The sequence below is a fragment of the Theropithecus gelada genome, chromosome 18, assembly GCF_003255815.1.
Source record: "Theropithecus gelada isolate Dixy chromosome 18, Tgel_1.0, whole genome shotgun sequence".
NCBI lineage: Eukaryota > Metazoa > Chordata > Mammalia > Primates > Cercopithecidae > Theropithecus > Theropithecus gelada.
The window spans coordinates 9,450,612-9,470,208 of NC_037686.1; the positions used below are offsets into that span (position 1 = coordinate 9,450,612).

Consider the following 19,597-nt stretch of genomic DNA (forward strand, 5'->3'; position numbering starts at 1 on the left):
TTGATCTTCACCTTCCTCTCCTTCCCTCCACCCTCAAGTCGGCCCCAGAGTCTGTTGTTCCTTTGTTTGTGTCCATATGTACTTAATGTTTGGCTTAAGTGAGAATATGCAGTATCTGGCTTTCTGTTCCCCTGTTAGTTCACTTAGAATAATGGCCTCTAGCTCCATCCATGTTGCTACAAAGGACATAATTTCATTCTATTTTATGGCTGCATAGTATTCCATGGTGCATATGTACTGCATTTTCTTTATCCAGTCTATTGTTCTTGGGCATTTAGGTTGATTCCATAACTTTGCTATTGTGAATAGTGCCTTCAGCAATTCTTTAAGTACAGGACGTTCAGCATCTCATCTGACAAATTGTATCTCATCCCAAGAAAAGCATCCCTCTTAGCTCATGGTGGTCATAGTGTGAATATTATTACTTCATTTGGGCTGAGACTTCACGTGTTCAGTGGAAATCTTTGGCCATGAACTTTTACCAAAGTTCCAGTGTGTCTGGGAATCATGTCAGGCTGCCTCACACTCAGCTAAAATTTCTAGGACCATTTTTTCACATGAAATCATATTGATAGCTTTCCCCACACCGTACTGCACATTCAGGTGGTTTAACACAATCTAGAGTTTTACATGTATCTGCATTAAATATTATTATACAGATATGAGTGCATTCTAGACAAAGGCCGCTGGTTACTGAAGTGCAGCTTGTGCACTACCTAACTCTAGGGAGCTCCACTTATGTTAGTAGTCATCTTAGAGTGATTTATTTATTACTATAATTTTCCAGAAAATTGCAATAGAATCTTGAGGAAAGAACAACTTGTTTCTAAATCACTCATCTGAAAGTGTCATTTGAATTACCAAAAAGAATGTTTTCAAAACAATGACAAAATTGGGGAATGCTAAATCTGAGATCCAGTATTTTAAATATTTCCCCACAATGTACAGTATTTTAATTCTCATAATTGTATCCAATATTTCATTGTTGATGTTGGCAATTTTTAAAAGTTCAGAATAGGGCTAGAAAGAAAGACTGTGCTTCCCACTAGAGACTGTCCTGCTCTTTTTCTTGAAATTATTTAGATACCGTTAAGGAAAAGTCATTCAACTAGTTATGAATCTCCTATCCAGTCCACATGTTAAAATTGTATTTAAAAGTGCATTACTTTGTTACAGGTGTTATTGGGGGAGGGGTTCATAAACTTAATATACATTTATTGGGGACATTTTATAAAATACCTAAGAACATAAAGAAGATAATAGAAATCCCCCAGACATAATCACTGTTAGCAAGTTTGTGTTGTTGCTATTCTTTGGAAAGACTGATAATATTACTAAACCTCTGAGGAAAGTCACCAAGGAGGGAAAAAAAGAAAGCACAATATAAACAGTAGCAGAAATGAAAAGAGGGCCATGGATATATACACAGTAGATATTAAATCTATCATATGAGAAAAAACAGAAACAAACTTCATACAAATACAGGTTGAATGTCCCTAATTTGAAAATCTCAAATCCAAAATGCTCCAAAATCCAAAACATTTTGAGAGCCAACATGACACTCAAAGGAAATGCTCATTGGAGCATTTTGAATTTCAGATTTTGGGATTGGGGTTGCTGAACCAGTAAGATGTAAACACAACCAGGCGTCACTTAATGATGGGAATACCTTCAGAGAAATGCACCGTAAGGTAACTTGGTTGTTGTGTGAACTTCATAGAGTTTACTGACACATCCTAGATACTAGAGCCTCCTACACCCCTCAATTATGATATAGCCGACTGCTCCTAGACCACAGAATCTTACCGCCTGTCACTGTGCTGAATACTGTAGGCAATTATAACATCATGATAAGTATTTGTGTACCTACACATGGAAAAGATATAAATATGGTGTTATAATCTTATGGGGCTACTGTCTTATATACAATCATCTTTGACCAAAATGTCATTTGGCCCATGACTGTGTTCTAAAATTCGAAAAAATCTGAAATTCAAAACCTTTCTGGTTCCGAGCATTTCAGATAAGGAACAGTCAACGTGTACCTTGAAAATATAAGTGTTCAGTTTCCCAGAAAAATAAAGCATTCAAAACTCAGTAAAAACAGAAACCTTGAATATATCCATAACAACTTAAGAAACTGACATTTTAAAATTTTAGCTTAAAATTTACTCAGAAAAATACCAGACCTTATTAGTTTTATAAAACCTGCAAGAACAGGTAACCCCTGTCATATAAAAATTCTTCCAGAAATTAGAACAACAACAAAAAAAATAGATGCCCAACTAGTTTCAGGATTTAATATAGACTTAAATCAGACAAGGGCCATTTAAGAAAGAGAAATTTAAATGCAATTTCTTTCATGAATCTGACATAAAAATTCTTAATAAACTTAAAAATATAATTAAATAATTAAAAATAATGTAAAATAACATGGCCAGATGACATTTATTTATTAACAAAAAGAAAGATTAATGTTAGAAAAGATATTCACATAATTCATAGCACTTAAAGATTAAAGGGAAAAAAGCACATAGGATTGTCTCAATATATGCAGAAAAGGTATTTCCAAATATTCACCAGCCATTAATGATCTAACAAAAAACCTATTATAACAAATTGGGAATAGAAAAAAATTCTTAAAGGGTATATATATGTAGTCAACAGGAATTTCCTGTCATGTTGGATCATTTAAACACTGGCCACTGGTTCTTTCGCCGACATTTCTCTGTTGATTCCTGTTAGTCTATAGCACCTCCTGTAGGATCTTCCCCTAGAAAATATGAGGAAGCAGTTATTACCCAAATCCTGGCAAGCTCAAAGCTGTCTTTTTCCTTGAGTCTTGATACTTGAAGGGGAACATTATTAGAGAGAAAATCTTTGGTTCCTTCTGCCTTCTAACTTAGTATCTTATGGATCCTGCTCCACTCTGTGCTGAGGTTAGATGTTTCTGTGGATAAATCTGATGTCAACCTCATTTTCTCTTCCTTAACTGATTTTATCTTTTTCCTTGACTGCCTTAAGGATTCTTTTCAAAAATTTTTCTGGGGTATGTCTTTGGATTGATCATTCTAGATGACTTTGCACTGATACAATGGATATCTTTTTAGTAAGTAGATTTAAGGCTTTTTATTTTAGAAAAGTTTTATTGAATTATATTTTAAAGTAATTATTCTATTCCATTGTTTTGGCTTTCTTCTTCCGAGATTATAGCTATGCATATGGTGGCTCTCCTTTGCCTGTATTCGATGTATACCCTTTTCTCTCTAATCCTTCTTTATCCTTTTTGCCTCTGTATAATTTACTTGCATTTTCATTTTTTATCTTTTATGTCCCTTCCTTTACCTTTCTTTCCTTCAATTCTGCCAGTTCCCAATTGACATCCTCCAGCAGTCTATCAGTAACCTCCTGTTTTCTTCTCATTTCTTCCCTGAGTTCTTACAATTCTGCTTTGTGATCTTCTTTTATAGCTATAACTGCTTCATTAATGATTGGTTTAATTAATAACAGAATGTTGGGTTATGCTTTTAATCTTTTTTGTGACAACGTATATTTCAGTTGAGTTTTCATTATTTACAAGAGACTCCTGACTGGTCTTCTTCATGTTTCTTTTATTTTTTTACTTTTAAACCTTTATTTTAGGTTGGGGGTGTATGTGCAGGTTTGTTATATAGGTAAACTCATGTCATAGGCCATATTTCTTATACCTGTATGTGTATTACTTGTATGTTACTCCTATTTGAATGAGTTGGATTTTCCTAGGAAATCAAAAGAGTGTTCCTGTGGAGGGAATGATGAGCAGTAGTTTTCCAAGCATCAAGGGCTTCCTTTGCTGCTGCTGCAATATGAATTTTTTCTTTATAATACAATCCATCTGTATAGTCACACATCATCTGACTCAGAACCAAACCTAGTTCTGTTCTTCCTCAATTATTTCATGGATCACTTAACAGGCCGCCTGTCACATGGGAACACAAATGATGCAGTCACTTTCAGTAACAGTTTTAGAATTTTCCTGACCCTAATGAGATTTGCCATTTACCCTCCACCTGCTGTGTAAATTTCAGTCTTTTCTGCAGCACTTTCCTCTTGGATTAAGGCCTTTACTTTTGGGGAGTGGGTATTCAACAGAGATTTCAGAGTTCTGCTATATCTAGAATCCCTTCGTACCTCCCACTTACCTACCACAGTATTAAGACTTTTCTCCTTGGCTTCCTGCCTGACTCTGACTTCGGAGTTTGAGGATTTTCTGCTGGTTTTGCTGAAAATGTAATTTGTGGGTGTTTCTTTTCATTTCGTTGTATTGTTGTTTTGTTGTTTGGAATAGATTCCAGGAGAAGTGAGAAAATTCAGCTCCTATGAAAACCAGTCCTGTTACCATTTAGAAATCTTTTTCACCTGTTTTTTTTTCTTTTTCTATAAAGATGATTTTGTATAAGAGATCTCAGTGTGTGTTTACCTATCAACCAAGTTAATCTTCAAAAATAAAAAACAAAAATAAAGCACAGTCAGCTTAGCATACTACTTCTTTGTAAACCTGGGTTGTTTCTTTAAGCACTTGCAGACTTTCCATTAACAGCCTGCTCTGGGATGATGCTGAGATGTAAAGTCAAGCCTATCGTGCTACTATATACAGAATATGTTGCTCTAAAGCTTCAAAAGTCTTGTCTATCTTCAGTGTTTTGTCACCACCATTTCTTTTAACAATCTTTAAGAATGCCCAGGTTGATTTTGGGGGCCCTATCAAAAGTTCTTTGTGGTATAATTTGTCAAGCACTTAATATTTTTAGGCGTGTCCTCTTTTTAAAAAGAAAAATGTCTTCATTGGGAAACTTAAATTATTAATATAATGCATCTTATAATATTTTAAATCAACATCCCACATGCTCATTTTTAAATTTCTTTTATTTATTCATTTTTTTTTTGAGATGGGATCTTGCTCTGTCGCCTAGCAATTTAAGAGCTCTGTCATTCATTCATTCAAAAATATTTATTAAATGCCTACAATCACTAGGCCCTGAGTAGAGGCAAAGGATACCACGATAATCAGAAACAGAGATGATTCCTGCTCTTGTGCTCCCATTGTTCAGTGGTGAGATAAATATTCTCAAATCAACCACACAAATGAATGTCAGTTTACTACCATGATAAGGGCTACTGTTGAATTATTCTGAGAGCTCTGCCCTGGTTCTCTGGCAGTGAAATGTCTGCAATCAGGGCTGTCCCTTTTTTCATTGGCAGCAATGATAGTGGAATTCAACTTTCCACAGGACTACGGCCCCATGGAGTCTAGGGCATGGGGAAATGGTGTTTCTTAGCACTCCCCTATACGTCTAGCACCTGAGATCTTCTGTAGTGTTCTTGATCTCAAAGTGTTTATTTCCTGCCTCCCTCCATGCAAGGCACCCTTCATACTCATTCTATTAGAAGAGTGGCTAGCAGAGACTCCGTTCTCTCCACAGTGAATTTAACAGAGACTCAACCTTAAGTGAGTGTCTTTGGAGATACTAGAAGTGTAGTGACCCATACACCTTTTGAACTTTCTGCTCATAAGTAAAGCATATCCCACATGATCACTTGGCTCGATACCTACAAAAGAGATTAGGTAATCGCATATTGACTTGAGATGTTCAGCAAAGCATACCATAGGAAGTAAGACTGGGATGAGGTCGGAAGGAAATCTAGACTTAATTAGACAATGAGCCAAGGGAATCATGTCTCAAGTAGAGGGAAGAGCGTATGCAAAGGCAGAAAGAAACAAAAGGGTGAGAAACGAATCTAGCATGGCTGGATCACCAAAATAGTACAAGATGAGTCTGGAAAGATGCAGGACCGTGTCACAGGAGCCCAGAGGTCACGTTTAACGTTTGAATCTTTATATCCTTGTTAGTATTTGGGGGGAGGAGCGAAGAAAGCTAATACCTACTTTGCCCTCTGAAAACATCCTTTTGGATGGAGTAGAAGGAGAAGGACAATGGAAGAGGAGAGTCACTTAGAAGACAAATATAATATCCAGGTACAAGAAAATGGTTAGTGGGACTAGGATGGTGACAGTGATATTGGGGTAAGTGGGTGGTTTCCAGAGATTTCAAATCAATATCTCTTGGTAATATGGCAGGAGAAGGAAGTGTCCAAAAAGAGTACCCAGGTTTCTGACCTGCATAGACGACAGTGGTTCCATTCACTGAAGTACAGAACTCTACAGGAGCCCCAGTACATTTACTGCTGGGGTGGAGATGGGGGCGGGAGAGTTTGGTTTTGAAGGTGCTATGTATGTATGCAGCACTTTCCAGTATCTAAGTGAAGTTGGCAAGTACCTGACTCTCACATGGGAGTTCTGGAACAAAAATATAAATGTATGAGTCATCTGCACAGAAGAGGTTTTGCTGGGGTTCAAATTTCTCTTTACCATGCTTCTTCTACCTTTTAAAATTTGAAGATCATGTCCTCTGATAAAGAAAATAGTAGAAAAATAAAAGTGTGAGAGATTGATATTTGTCCTTCTCCTCCCTACTGCTCCTCCTCCTCTTCCTCGTCTTTCATTATCATCTGTTCACATTGTACCATCTGGAAAAAGCCTTGGGATTTTCCTTGTTCTATTCATTCCAAGCCATCTCTTTTAAAAAGTCTTTTTTGCTTTTACCGTCCTTGGCTTTTTTTTTTTTTTTTGAGACAGGGCCTTGCTCCATCGTCCAGGCTGGAGTGCAATGGCACGATCATGACTCACTGCAGCCTCGGACACCTGGGCTCAAAGGATCCTCCCACCTCGGCTTCCTAATCAGCTGGGACTACTTGCATGCTAATTTTACTTGGTTAATTTTTTTATTTTCTGTAGAGACAGGGTCCCACTATGTTGCTCAGGGTGGTCTCAAACATCTCAGCTTCCCAAAGTGTTGGGATTACAGAAGTGAGCCATCGTGCCTGGCCCTTGGCTCTTTTTAAAATTCACAAACCTCATTTCATTCTGGGCTTTAGCCCTTTTGGGGCACTTCGTGTAGACACTTATCACTTACCTGTGTTCTTTCTTGATTGTGAACCCATCTCTTATGCTTAAAACAGGTTTTTTTCATTGGAATACTTCAGAATCCTCATTGTGCAATTCTTTTGGTTTCTTTCTAGGCTTCTTTTATTCTCATCTGGATCATTTGATAGGATGTTGCTATAATTACATTTTGTGATCCTACCTTCCCTTGAATCTCCTGCCCTTTCATGCTATTGATCAAACACAGCTCTCCCCCCATCTCGTTCTCCTCTGTCTTCCTCTTCCTCTTTCTTTTACTTCCTCCACTTCATCTTTATTCTCTTCTTCCTCTTCCTTCTTGTCCTCCTCTTTTTCCTGGTGCTCTCACTCTTGCAGATTTGGGGATTTGTTTTCTTACTGAAAGTTAGCCATGATAAAACACCGGTACAGGTGGTTCTTGAAATACGTCTGCAGCCTTCTAGTCCTCAAGATCATCCCACATTTGGGGTCATCCTTTCTCTTCCCTAACCTCTCACTATCTGCCTTGTGTAGAATGTATTATATATAACTCATTCATATAATTATAAACATATGACAATGTTCTTTTGGCAAATTAATAATTTTATACATCTTTTTTTTTTTCAGAATCAGGATTTATTTTCTTAGGCCAGTGCTATCCTGATACCCAAACAAGAAAAAGATATTACAAGAAAAGAAATTTACTGACCTATCTTCCTCATAAAATAGACATGTAAGCCCTTAACAAATTGAATACATCAATATATTGAAAAGATCATATATCATGAGCAAGCAAATATTATCTTAGGGATATAAAGTTGATTTAATATTCACAAATCAATGTAATGCATCATGTTAAAATAAGTTTTATTGTGATATTATTTACCCATTTAAAATATACAATTTAATGGTTTTAGTGTATTCACAGTTGTGCAGCCATCACCAAGATCTAAGATAAGAATATTTTCTTCGCTCCAATAAGGAATCTTGTACCTGTTAGCAGTCACTTCCTAGTCCCCCTATCCCAGGTGCAGGGCAATCACTAGTCTACTTTTCTGTCGCTGTAGATTCTGCCTTTTCTGGACATTTCATATAAATAGAATCTTATGTGATCTTTTGAGACTGGCCTCTTTCAATTATACTATTTTTAAGATTTATCCATGTTATAGCAGGTATTAATATGTCATTTGTTTTCATTCCAAATAATGTTTTATTGTATGGATATACTACATTTTTAATCCTTTCATCAGTTAGTGAATATGAGGATTCTTTCCACTTTTTGACTATTGTGAATAATGGTGCTATGAACATTTGTGTATAAATGTATGGACATTTGTTTTCATTTCTTCTGGTATATCCCTGAAAGCATAATTGCTGGGTCATATGGTGACACTATCCTTAACACTTTGAAACAAACCAATCATTTAATTATGATTTTCCTTATCATTTCTTATTAAATGCACCCATGCTTTTATTAATTCAGTAGAGGAAAGTTTTGGCATTTGGTTTTGTATGGTGACAAAGAAATGAAAGGTGGAAGTCTTTGCTCTAAACTGAAATTGTTTTGCTCAGTCGTATTGTCCTTGTCTGTTGATAACCTACAAGTGATCTTACTGGTGTGGTTGCAGATTGCACTCAGTAAAGCTGGATTTTAGTAAATGCTGCTCACTTAAAACTTAGAAAGCGAAATACTTGGAAGAGGACGCTGCAACTGTTCCTTTGCCCCATCCCGAAATGAGACACACACACACACACTTTAAATAAGTTTTACTGAGATGTTGCTCTATGGAAGTCAATTTTTTAGAAAATGAAAAGTGTTTGCCAAGAGATTTCTAAAACATGTTTAATTCTTTTGAAGAAAGTGAATGAATTATTGAGAAGTATTACTTAATTTTTCTCTAAAAGAGAATTTGATATCTCAAGGATGGAAATCTATTGTTATTTTACTCCTTAAAATCTGTTTGTTAGCTGACTGAATGTTCTATCCAATTTGTGCATGTGCACACTTCAACATTGTAAAAGGCATCTGCCTTTCCATCACTAGTCAAACAACCAGGCACGCTTCTTCTAGCAAGCTGCAGGGACCGTTCCCTCATGGGGACTTGCCTTTGACAGAATATCTGTTACCCCCTATATGTGCTGCAAAGTGATCAACAGCCCAGAATTTACTGAGATAATGAAAGATAGCAATATGATTTTGCTGGGACAGTGAGCATGCCGGACACTATAAGGACAACTGCTATGCAAAATTGCACAGGCTGAAAAATCTGCACTAAGTATTCACTTAAGTGTTATTCTTCAGTTATAGGGTTTTATTTCATTAAGTATCTTTATATGAATGAAGATGTAAAGTTGCAAGTCTTGAGTTGTGAGCCATGACCAACCACTCTCCCCCCACCCCCAAGTCCTGTGTTTACTGCCTCACTCAACCACTTAGAATCGGCAAATCATAGAGAGAAGCTAAATGCTCTCAGCTGCACTACACCAAATCAAAGCTGAGATGAATAATGAACTTAATTTTCCATAAAGACATTCTGTTTGGCATTCCAGCTAATAAGGTAAGCTAATAGCAATTCCGGGCTATGGAAAGGAAAAGAAATCGTTTCTTTGTGCTTGATTTCTGTGCTAATCCATAATCTTTCTTTTAACATGCTGGAGTTAATTTCATGTTTCATGATGTCTGTGAATTGGGGATGAACAATTTTATAAAGAGTACCCCCAACATAGCCTTTTCCTCTGATTAGGTTGCTTATGGTACTTGCAGGGCTAAGGGAGAAATCCAGCTTTTTAATAAGAATGAAATGTGTATATTAATATTTTTATCATCTATAGTACGGAGTGAATTTAGTTAAACAGCAGAATATTTAGATGCAGCAAAGACAGGCTAAATTACTTAAGCACTGATTGTTGAATATATTTAGTATGATATAGTGTAAATTGATGTTGAATTTGCTCTAAGCTGCAAAGAAAAGCAGAATACATACAGCATGTTGATTTCTGAATCATTTCATTTCTAAGTACATGTTATTCTAGAGAAGGTAGTAATTTTCAATTGCTAAAATTATTCCACAGCTTCAGTTTAGGTGAGTTTTATTTTGTAAAATTGGATTTTTAAAATAACAGCATGCTGGTAATGTGAATTTTTGTTATTACTTTTTTTGATTCACCATGGCGGCAATGATTTTGGTTCATGTGGAAAATTGTCCACTAAGTTTATGGAATTAGAAACCATCAGGTCTCTCTGAGACTTCTATTGCTACCTTGGTTACTCTATCTCAAAAACAAGAAGTGATGAGGCAATTACTAGGTTGGCTTCACTTTTTGCGATATAGCTTTCTGGTGTTTAACACAGGGATCTTGATTTTCATCAGATGGTAGCAGAAATTCCTGAAACTAGAAAAGGCTTAGCAAGCTGGGGAAGAAATTATCATATTTTCTTTTCTAGAAGAATGAGAAAAATGGAAAATATAACTAAGATTTATGTTTTCAGACATTCCGAGCTTGCTGCCGTGTCACCTGAAAAATCAGAGACTTTAGGCTCACAAAGTAGGTGACCTCAAAAGATATTTCAGAAGGTCTATTCAAAAACAGCCAAAGCATGTGGGAAATATTGGAGAAATAGGAAATGCCCCTCGTATTCCTACTGTCTCATCTTTGTACTCTGTTTTTATGCATGGGAGACGAGCTGTGGGCACAGGTGTTTTTGTTTCACAGAAGCCTTTAAACACCACAATCAGACTTTTATAGATAAAGAAGAACATTTATTTCATCCCCTGAAATTGTTCACAGTGTCTGTTTTTCCTAGAAGTATACACAGGATGCTGAGAGCTTGAGCACAGGTATTTAGCTGCCACATATAACTTACTTCCACCCAAAATATCACCGATGGTTCCCCTAAAATTTTTAGGCATTTCTCTTGAAATGCCTGTAATTTAGTAGACCATCAAGAAGTAGGAGTGTGGAATGGAATTTCAATCTATCACACTTAATTTTTAAGAACAATAAGACAGACGTATGTTACCTATTCATACTTAGATGTTTGATTTCACAGCCATTCTGTCTTTGTAAAATTATATTGGAGGCTCAGACGTGTGGATTGTTTTGGATTTGAAAGGTGTTCATTTTGTTTTCTTCTTTTCTACCTTTCTCTCTCACCCCTCATCACTCCAGAGCATCCTGGGCTGCTCCATGCACTTTTATGCTTACTTAATTCTGCTATTTTTCCCATTTCCTTTCTCCCCAATAACAGTAATTCAGAACCTATGGATTGATCTATGTTCTTTTTTTTTTTTTTTTTTTTTTTTTGATCTATGTTCATTTTAAGGGTGGCAGAAACAAACTAGGAAACAAATTTTTGTAACCACCATGATGTGGTCTTCTATTTCCTGCCATTTGTGCAATAAGAAGACTTTTATACCAGCAGAGCTTTTTATCCACAATTGCTCCATAAAACCAACTTGAGGATGAAAATGTGCAAGGCTCCTTGGCCAACATCAGTTTCATGATCTTTTGTCTCTAGTGGTCAACCCATGCATGCTGGGAGATGAGATGCACAGTTGTTAGCCCTCGAAGGTATTTTAGCAATGCCAAATGCAAGGCATGTATTATTTACAAACTCACACATTAGCTCTGTGTTAGTTAATTAATGGAGAAAATCTAGAGAAAGCAACACCACCACCTTCCCTACATACACACACACATCAAAGGCCACAGAGCAGGTACCAGCTGAGGACAGTGGTGACTGAGGCAGCAGCATCAGTACAGATGGCCCACAGTCGTAAGAAGTTCTTGGCACCATTGCAAAAAGGCCTAACAGAAGGCAACAAACAGATTTGTTCCCAAATACACGTGAAGCTCATTCTTGGGGACAGTCAGAATTAACTGGGGAAGGAACAAAGATGAGAGAGGACTAAAATATCACTGGACTTGGTTATTACTGTTAATATGACCTCATATCTTCTCACAGGTTGGGGTACACAAAGATATCTAGGTTACAAAAATAAAGGCATGACACAAAAACCTATCATGTCAAAAACTGCACTCAGTATCTCCCCAAGAGCCTGCTACCCCATGTTTCCTACCCCTGTAAATCACACCACTATCTATGCATTTTGTTAACCCTGAAACATGGGGCCAATCTTGATACCTCTCTCTATTTCACCCTCATGTCACTCCTCCAAGGCAGACTCATAAAAGTTAGTTGAATGAATGAATGAATGAATGAATGAATGAATCAGTAGGGAAGGAAAAAAAAAAACACCAAATCTCATTTCTCTCCACTTCTCGCCATTCCCTTTGCCACAATCCCAGTTAAACCTCCATCATTTCTCAGCTAGACTATTGCAGATATCCCCTAGTGGTCTTCCTGCCTCTAGTGTCTCCTCAATCCAGTTCACTCTGCACATTATAGCCCAAATGATCTTTCTAAAATACAGATAAAATCACTAAATCTTCTGCTTCAAAATCCTTCACCAGTTCCTCTTCACCCTTGGGATAAAGTCCAAACTTCTTAACATGACTTACAGAGTATGATGTAGCTGGGGACCTTTTTCCTTCACAATCTCATTTCCTAACACTGCCTCTGTCCACTCCACATTTCAGCCATGCTGGTCTACTTTTCCCTTTCTTAGCAGTGCCATGTTCTCTTGCCCAGGAGCTTTGCATGAACTGCTTCCTCCTTTGTCTCTTCTGCCTGCCTACAACCCCCCCTCACCCCCTATGCCCCACCCCGCCAAGCTCCTCTCTTCCCTACTTAACTTCTTACCAACTTTCCAGTCTCATCTAAGATGGTATTTCCTCCAAGAAGCCTTCTCTGACTGCCCTAGTTTAAGTGAGGTACCCTCTCCCAATATGCTCTCATAGCACCCATCATTTCCTTATCATGCTTCTTCTATCTTAGGTAGGATTGCCTGGTTTCTTGTTTGACTCTTCCGCTAGATCATTTCATGAAAGAACATAGCTGGTCTCTTATTCATAGTTGTGACCTGTGATCCAACACCATGCCTGGCACAGGGTGAATTCTCTCTGAATGCACAAATAGCTAGCTGGACTCTTTCACAAGCCGTATTACCTTTTGTCTTGCTGAGGTTGCAGAAACCAGATGCAATGATTCTTTATGCTACTCATTCCTGCAAAGTACTGTGCTAAGGTGGTTCATATAATTTCCTGAATCTTCATGTTGTCGTTCCCGTTTTGTAAATGAAGAAACTGAGACTCAAGTTGTCATGAATGACGCTGATATTACGGAATGGGACCCTCAGTCTGTTTGACACCAGGGACCAGCTCTTTCTATTTTCCACGTGATCTACTGCCTTCTTAGAATAAAAGAAAAAGTTTATTCTTAAAAATGTATAGTGATCATTTTTTAAATCCTTAATTTCTCACTGCCTGCCAGTGTTCATTTGCCTTCTGGCCTCCAGTAGTCTGCCCTGAGTGTATTTTTCCCTTAAATTAAACTGAAAGTACTTCTCTTTGTGCTGTATTCTTTATTCTCAAGCTTTCTTCTATGAGCGCTATGTCTGCAGGAGCTTTCAGCCTTTCTCACTTTCTCAACAGAGAAAGTAGCTGGGCCTTACGTTTCTGTTTCATTTCTATTGTCCTTTTAAACAGGCATTATTTTCCTGGACCTGCTCTGTGATTACTCTTTCCACAGCGCTTTGCCTGAACTCAGTTGGCCCTTAATGTTCTTCAGCTGTAGCCTGATGTCAGCCTACTTAGGGGGGCTTCCACTGGTATTTCACTGGGGAAGCAAATTGCTACTTGTTACCACCTAACCACTTAATTGACTGTGCTCTTTGTGGAAGAAATATCTGGAGGTACAGCTAGAGAAGGGACATGTGCAGTTTCTGGAAAATTTTCCATTGTGTGTTGACCGTGATAGTTTTTAGGTTCCTTTAATTAAAACCAGCACACAGACGCGCAGTCAGTTGCAAAATGTGAGAGGCAACCGAGTGTTCTGTGAATGAGTGACAGCTTTCCAGTTGGACACATCTAGGTTTGAATGCTCTTTCTACCACTTCTCTGTCTATATGACTTTACTAAATTACTAAAGTTTTCTGTGCCTCAGCTTCTTCATCTGTAAAATGGAGATAATGCTGGTGCCTATTTCATAAAATAACACCTGGCACAGAGTAAGTACTCGATTAACAATGGTGTTCGGCCGGGCGCCGTGGCTCACGCCTGTAATCCCAGCACTTTGGGAGGCCGAGACGGGCGGATCATGAGGTCAGGAGATCGAGACCATCCTGGCTAACACGGTGAAACCCCGTCTCTACTAAAAATACAAAAAATTAGCCGGGCGTGGTGGCCGGCGCCTGTAGTCCCAGCTACTCAGGAGGCTGAGGCAAGAGAATGGTGTAAACCCGGGAGACGGAGCTTGCAGTGAGCTAAGATCCGGCCACTGCACTCCAGCCTGGGAGAGAGAGCGAGACTCCATCTCAAAAAAAAAAAAAAAAATATGGTGTTAGTGTGGGTGGTCGTAGTTAGTGGAATAGAGGCTCCAGATGGGGCCACACTCTAATGTCAGGAAACTGAGGATGTTACCTTATGTGGAAATGATGACTTTGCAGATGTGATTACATTAAGGATCTTGAGATGCGAGATTGTCTTGGATTATCTGGGTGGCCTCTCAATGTAGTCACAAGTGTTCTTTTAAGAAGGAGGCAGAGGGAGACTACATGGCCGTGGAAGCGGAGAGAGATTTGAAGATGTTTGCTCTTGGTTGTGAAGATGGAGGAAGGGAACACGGGACAAGGAATGCCAGGAATGCAGCTGTGGGAGGTGGAAAAGGCAGGGAAATGGATTCTCCCCTAGAGCCTCCAGAGGACGCCCAGCTCTGCTATCTTGGTTTCAGCTCAGTGAAACTATTTTGGACTTCTGGCCTCCACAACTGTAAGAGATTAAATATGAGATGCTTTAAGCCACTGGGCTTATGGTAATTTGATACCGCAGCCAAAAGAATATAGTGGTGATATTTTGGGAAATGAAAGATGGCTCCAAATGAGCTGGTAAAGAGGAATAAGATGTTAATATAAGAAAGATGATATTACAGGGTTAAATGTGTAGAGAGGCACTCTAAGTATTATAAGTGTGCCTAAAGTAAGTGTGCCTAAATATGTGGTCAGAGGAATCGCAATGCTGGCGCTAGAGGAAATCTTGAAAGAGAGGGTTGAAGGAGTAAAGCCATTTGTGGGACTGTAGACATAAAGAGAACTGGGGTCTCCTTGAGAAGGGAGGTGACGCATGGTGATTGAGGGTGGGGCTGACAGCCAGGGGTTCTGAGCAGATGGCGGAATGTCCTGTTCAAAAGAGAGTGATCAGCTCAGAAGAAAGGCTGGTTTGAGGAATTTCCCAGGGCAACCAGGCATGAATCTTAGAAAAGAGGAGGTGTGTCCCGGAAACAAAAGGAACTGTTTTCTGTTGTTCTCAGTGCCATGTTGGTGATAGAAAGAGGAAGTCCAAGAAAATAAATTCTGAAAAAGACCTCCTGGGTCTTTAAACCAAGTCCAGACTATTATAACAGGATGAGTACCTTCAGCAAAATCTGTTTCTAGCAGTACCCTGAGAGGCCCTAGGTCCAAAGTGAAGCTTGCTGCTTTCCATGAGTCTATATCATGCCTGTTTATGTGCTCATGTTTCTGTTTCCACTTCTGTACTGCCCTCCTCTCTTCCCTTTGCCCAGTTGCCAAAGTCTTGGCCATCATTCAAGTCCCAAGACAAGTATGACCTCCTTAAACTAGCCCCCATGCTACCAATGCCTACATGTGGATTGTCTAGCAATTTTCGTACTTTGCTGACACCAAGCTTGAGTGCCTGTTGCTCCTCTCCTCCAATAATTCCACCTGTCCCCCAATAGAGAGTAGACCCCTAGAGACAAATATAAGTCTGTTGATTTTATTGACTCTTATGGTTTCTACTCCTACAGTGCTTCGCACACAGGAAGCATTCAATAAATGTGAATGAATGGATTGATGAATTGATTCATTAATTGCACCCTGTGGGCATGGTTATCATAAGATAAAGAGAATAATGAAGTTCATGAATCCCAGGGTCAGTGTCTAAAGAAAATAAGCCCTTCCACCTTAACCTCTCAAAAGCAAGAAATTGTAAAAGAACGTAATAGAGCTGCATCATGCATGAAACAGACATTAATTTCATTATCATCTATTTAATAGTTCAATATCTAAGATAAAATTTAAGACAAGTTTTCTTCACTCCCAGATCTAATTTGCCATCTCTTTTATGACATGATTTTTTTTTTTTTTTACCAAAGCAGGCTATGAAAGGAGAATAACAAAATACCATGTGAAATGCACGCTAATTTATTTTCAAGTACAGTAAAACCAGAGTTTGATTTTTGCCTGGTGTTTTGTACATTTGAGGAACATTTTCTAAGATTAACAATCATTTTCTTTGAAAAGATAAATGTGTCATGTTTAGTGCAAAATTTATAAATGGATGCAACACTTATCTTTTTATTAAATAGTAAAAGCAGTAGCAGAACATCATGTTCACATTTGAAACATAAATCGCTTTAGATGGATTAAATATATCACTAATGAGTTACCAAGTGATTAAATATCTACAGCATATACCTACAACAAGCAGTTCACAACCTGGCTCTAAGAGTTTACTCATTGCTGTGAGCACAAAAGGGTGCAGCTCTCTATCAAACAGAGTGCTTTTGGGGGAGAGTGAAATCCTACACTTCCGTCAAACACTAAGCATGTCGTTTTGAACTTTCTGTGTATGCAAGGGACAATGCCAGGCACCATCAGAGATGTAAATATGTGTGGCAACCATGCCCGGTTACAGTGCTTTACCACTGCTGAGAATTTCTAGTCAGATTTACACATAAACCATACAACAGAATATTTCTTAACAACGGAAAGAACCTGATTAGCATGACTAAACTTGAGAAAGAACAATTGACATTTTGATATTTCCTTAGCTCAGGTGGACTGGTTACATTTTTACTAACTTCAAATACTTTATGATCAAATCCTGTGCATATGGTATGAGGGTAATCTTCGATGAAAACATCAGGAAAACTCAGTTCTTTCATTCACTAACTGAAGCTCCCCTTTTTCCACAGACAGTTGGCTATTATTCTAAAATTGCCTCTGCCTTCTATTTCCCTCTTCTCCCCATTGTTGAATTCTGTGGCTCCATCCCAATCTACATTTTGTTTTAAATTACTAAAACATTAGATGCCATCAATTAGTAATATACTGGTTTTTTTAAAAACGATTCTTTTCCAAACTATCATAAAATCAAGAGAGAGAAATGTGTATGATTTGCAGGTGTCCCTGTCCTTTTTTTTTTTTTTTTTCTTTTTTTTTTTTTTGACAGAATCTCACTCTGTCGCCCAGGCTGGAGTGCACTGGCTTGATCTTGGCTCACTGCAACCTCCACCTCCCAGGTTCGAGCAATTCACATGCCTTAGCCTCCTGAGTAGCTGGCTTTACAGGCACATACCACCACACCCAGCTAATTTTTTGTATTTTTAGTAGAGACAGGGTTTCGCCATGTTGCCCAGCCTGGTCTCGAACCCCTGAGCTCAGGCAATCTACCAACCACGGCCTCCCAAAGTGCTAGAATTACAGGCATGAGCCACTGCGCCCAGCCTCTGTCCATGACTTTCACAATCTGGGTTACTTTGCTTTCTCAAAGTGAGATTATCAGTTATGTCTATCTTTTTAAAAATTTAATATTGTTTCAAGTTTTGTTTATGAAGAGAAAGAGGCTACATCTATATAAAGTGTAGGATTTATAATATCCATTGCTGCATCAATTAATATATTTACAGCTGAGTCTAAAACCATATACAAATAGAACTGGAAAGATCTGAAAGGGGGCCATATGCCTAATATCACATTTCTAAAGGCTGCCTTTTTTAGAAAATAAACTCTAAATTATTGAGGAAGGAAAGCTAATTCATCATAATGGAGGTTTAAACATAAAAGGAAAAGAAGAAAGAAAATAACATATGCTTGGATTTCAAAATCCTGTTACATCATAACACCCAAAATTGGGAGGAAGATAGAAAACACATCTTGAAAGCCTATTTTGCAGGCTTGGCTCCACGTCACAAAATCCCTGTGCCATTTTCTTAACAAACTTCTTTACATGTAGCAATTGGATCTAATGAGAGGCTAAATCTTGCCTTTGTGTTAGAAATTGATTTTTTTTCCCCTCATTCTGAGTTCTCCTGTAGCCAGCCCCAGCATTCAAGAGCCTGCTTCTTTGTTCATCATTAGTATTTATCACTTTTACAGACTGCCACAGGGTGCTCAGAAATCTACCACGCTCTTCAAAAGAAAACACAAAATCCCTGCTCTTAGCAGGGGACCAACCCATTGAAAGCATTGGCAGAATCTAAGAAAAGAAAGCCACAGCAGTGATAAAACAATGCATCTGGTAGGAGGGCCACTTAGGCGACCTCTGAGAGGTGGATTCTGAGGGGAGATGGAAACACGTGTGGCTGAGAACTCTTGCTCCTTCTTCACCTGACTGCCCTTGCAATGCCTTTAGGTCAGCGGCTACCTCAGAGCAGGAGCAGGTGGCAAGCCCAACATGGAATAAGCCAGGTATTCCAGCCACATCCTAGGAGGAGAGAAAAGAGCAATTCCTCCTCAGTGGGCAAATCTCATCCACCTGCGATCTGTGTGACAGTATTCAGGGTGAGGAGAACGTTTGACAAAGGAAGAAAAAAAACACTTTAATCCCATTACCTTTGATGAGTGCTCAGAGGAAACTCCTATAAAAACTGAAGATTAAAATGTTGCATAGTGATGGCATATACGCATGCCCTCACACAGACCTCATTTCCTCTTTCATATTACCCGATAAATGCAGTTTTCTCCTGAAGTGTATTTTTTTTAATAAATAAAATCAGTAAGATCCTAAGATAGGTCTATTATTCTGAGTGGGAAAGTGATGTGTTTGGTTTCATTTCCTCCTGGTGTCATCATCCTTTGCCATCAGCAATGCTACCAAGATTGGAACACTGATTTTAATATTTCATACTTTAATTGACTATAGTTATCCTGTATACCTAGCCAGTTTGCAATTTCATGTGACAGTATATTTTCAGCTTATTTTAATTCTTATCCTGGACTCTGTGGAATCGTATGACAGCAGGCTTAAGGCTAATATTAATCACTTCTCATTTTTGGCAGGTTGCTATAATTATTAAATAGGTATATAAGGTCAAGTTAAATGTAGTCGACATCATCTTTGTATTTGTTTTATAACAACTGTGCCTCCCATGGAGTAGACACTCAATAAATAGTTGATAAAAGAATGATGGTGATGGCGGGGAGGCACTACATAATTGGAAGGGAGAAGGGAGAGAAAAATCTTCCTATGCTATTATTGGAAACTTTCCAAACATGTTTATGTTTCCATTAAATTAATTATAATCATCAAATAATGAAACTCATGTGGGATGCCCTTATGTATGCAATGATTGTGACTGGTTACAGAACAGCTAGAGCTTTTATGTTAGAAAGGAGGATGTTTTCTTTTTGTTGTTGTTGTTGTTGTTGTTGTTGTTGTTGTTGAGACGGAGTCTTGCTCCGTCGCCAGGCTGGAGTGCAATGGGGTGATCTTGGCTCA

At 38.3% G+C, this 19,597-nt stretch overlaps 1 protein-coding gene across 8 annotated transcripts in view; it reads left to right on the top strand.

Moving 5' to 3' along the window:
* The window catches only part of DLGAP1 (DLG associated protein 1), a 960,906-nt gene that overhangs the window by 615,961 nt on the left and 325,348 nt on the right, over positions 1-19,597 (top strand). For 2 of the 8 annotated variants that reach the window (XM_025365247.1, XM_025365249.1), the window contains exon 1: positions 9,407-9,537. The exons of the other annotated variants lie outside the window; for them this stretch is intronic. In XM_025365247.1, coding sequence (XP_025221032.1) covers positions 9,487-9,537 — 51 coding nt within the window. In that variant the 5' untranslated portion in view covers positions 9,407-9,486. Of the gene's footprint in view, positions 1-9,406; positions 9,538-19,597 lie in introns of those variants that run through there. 8 annotated transcript variants of the gene reach the window in all.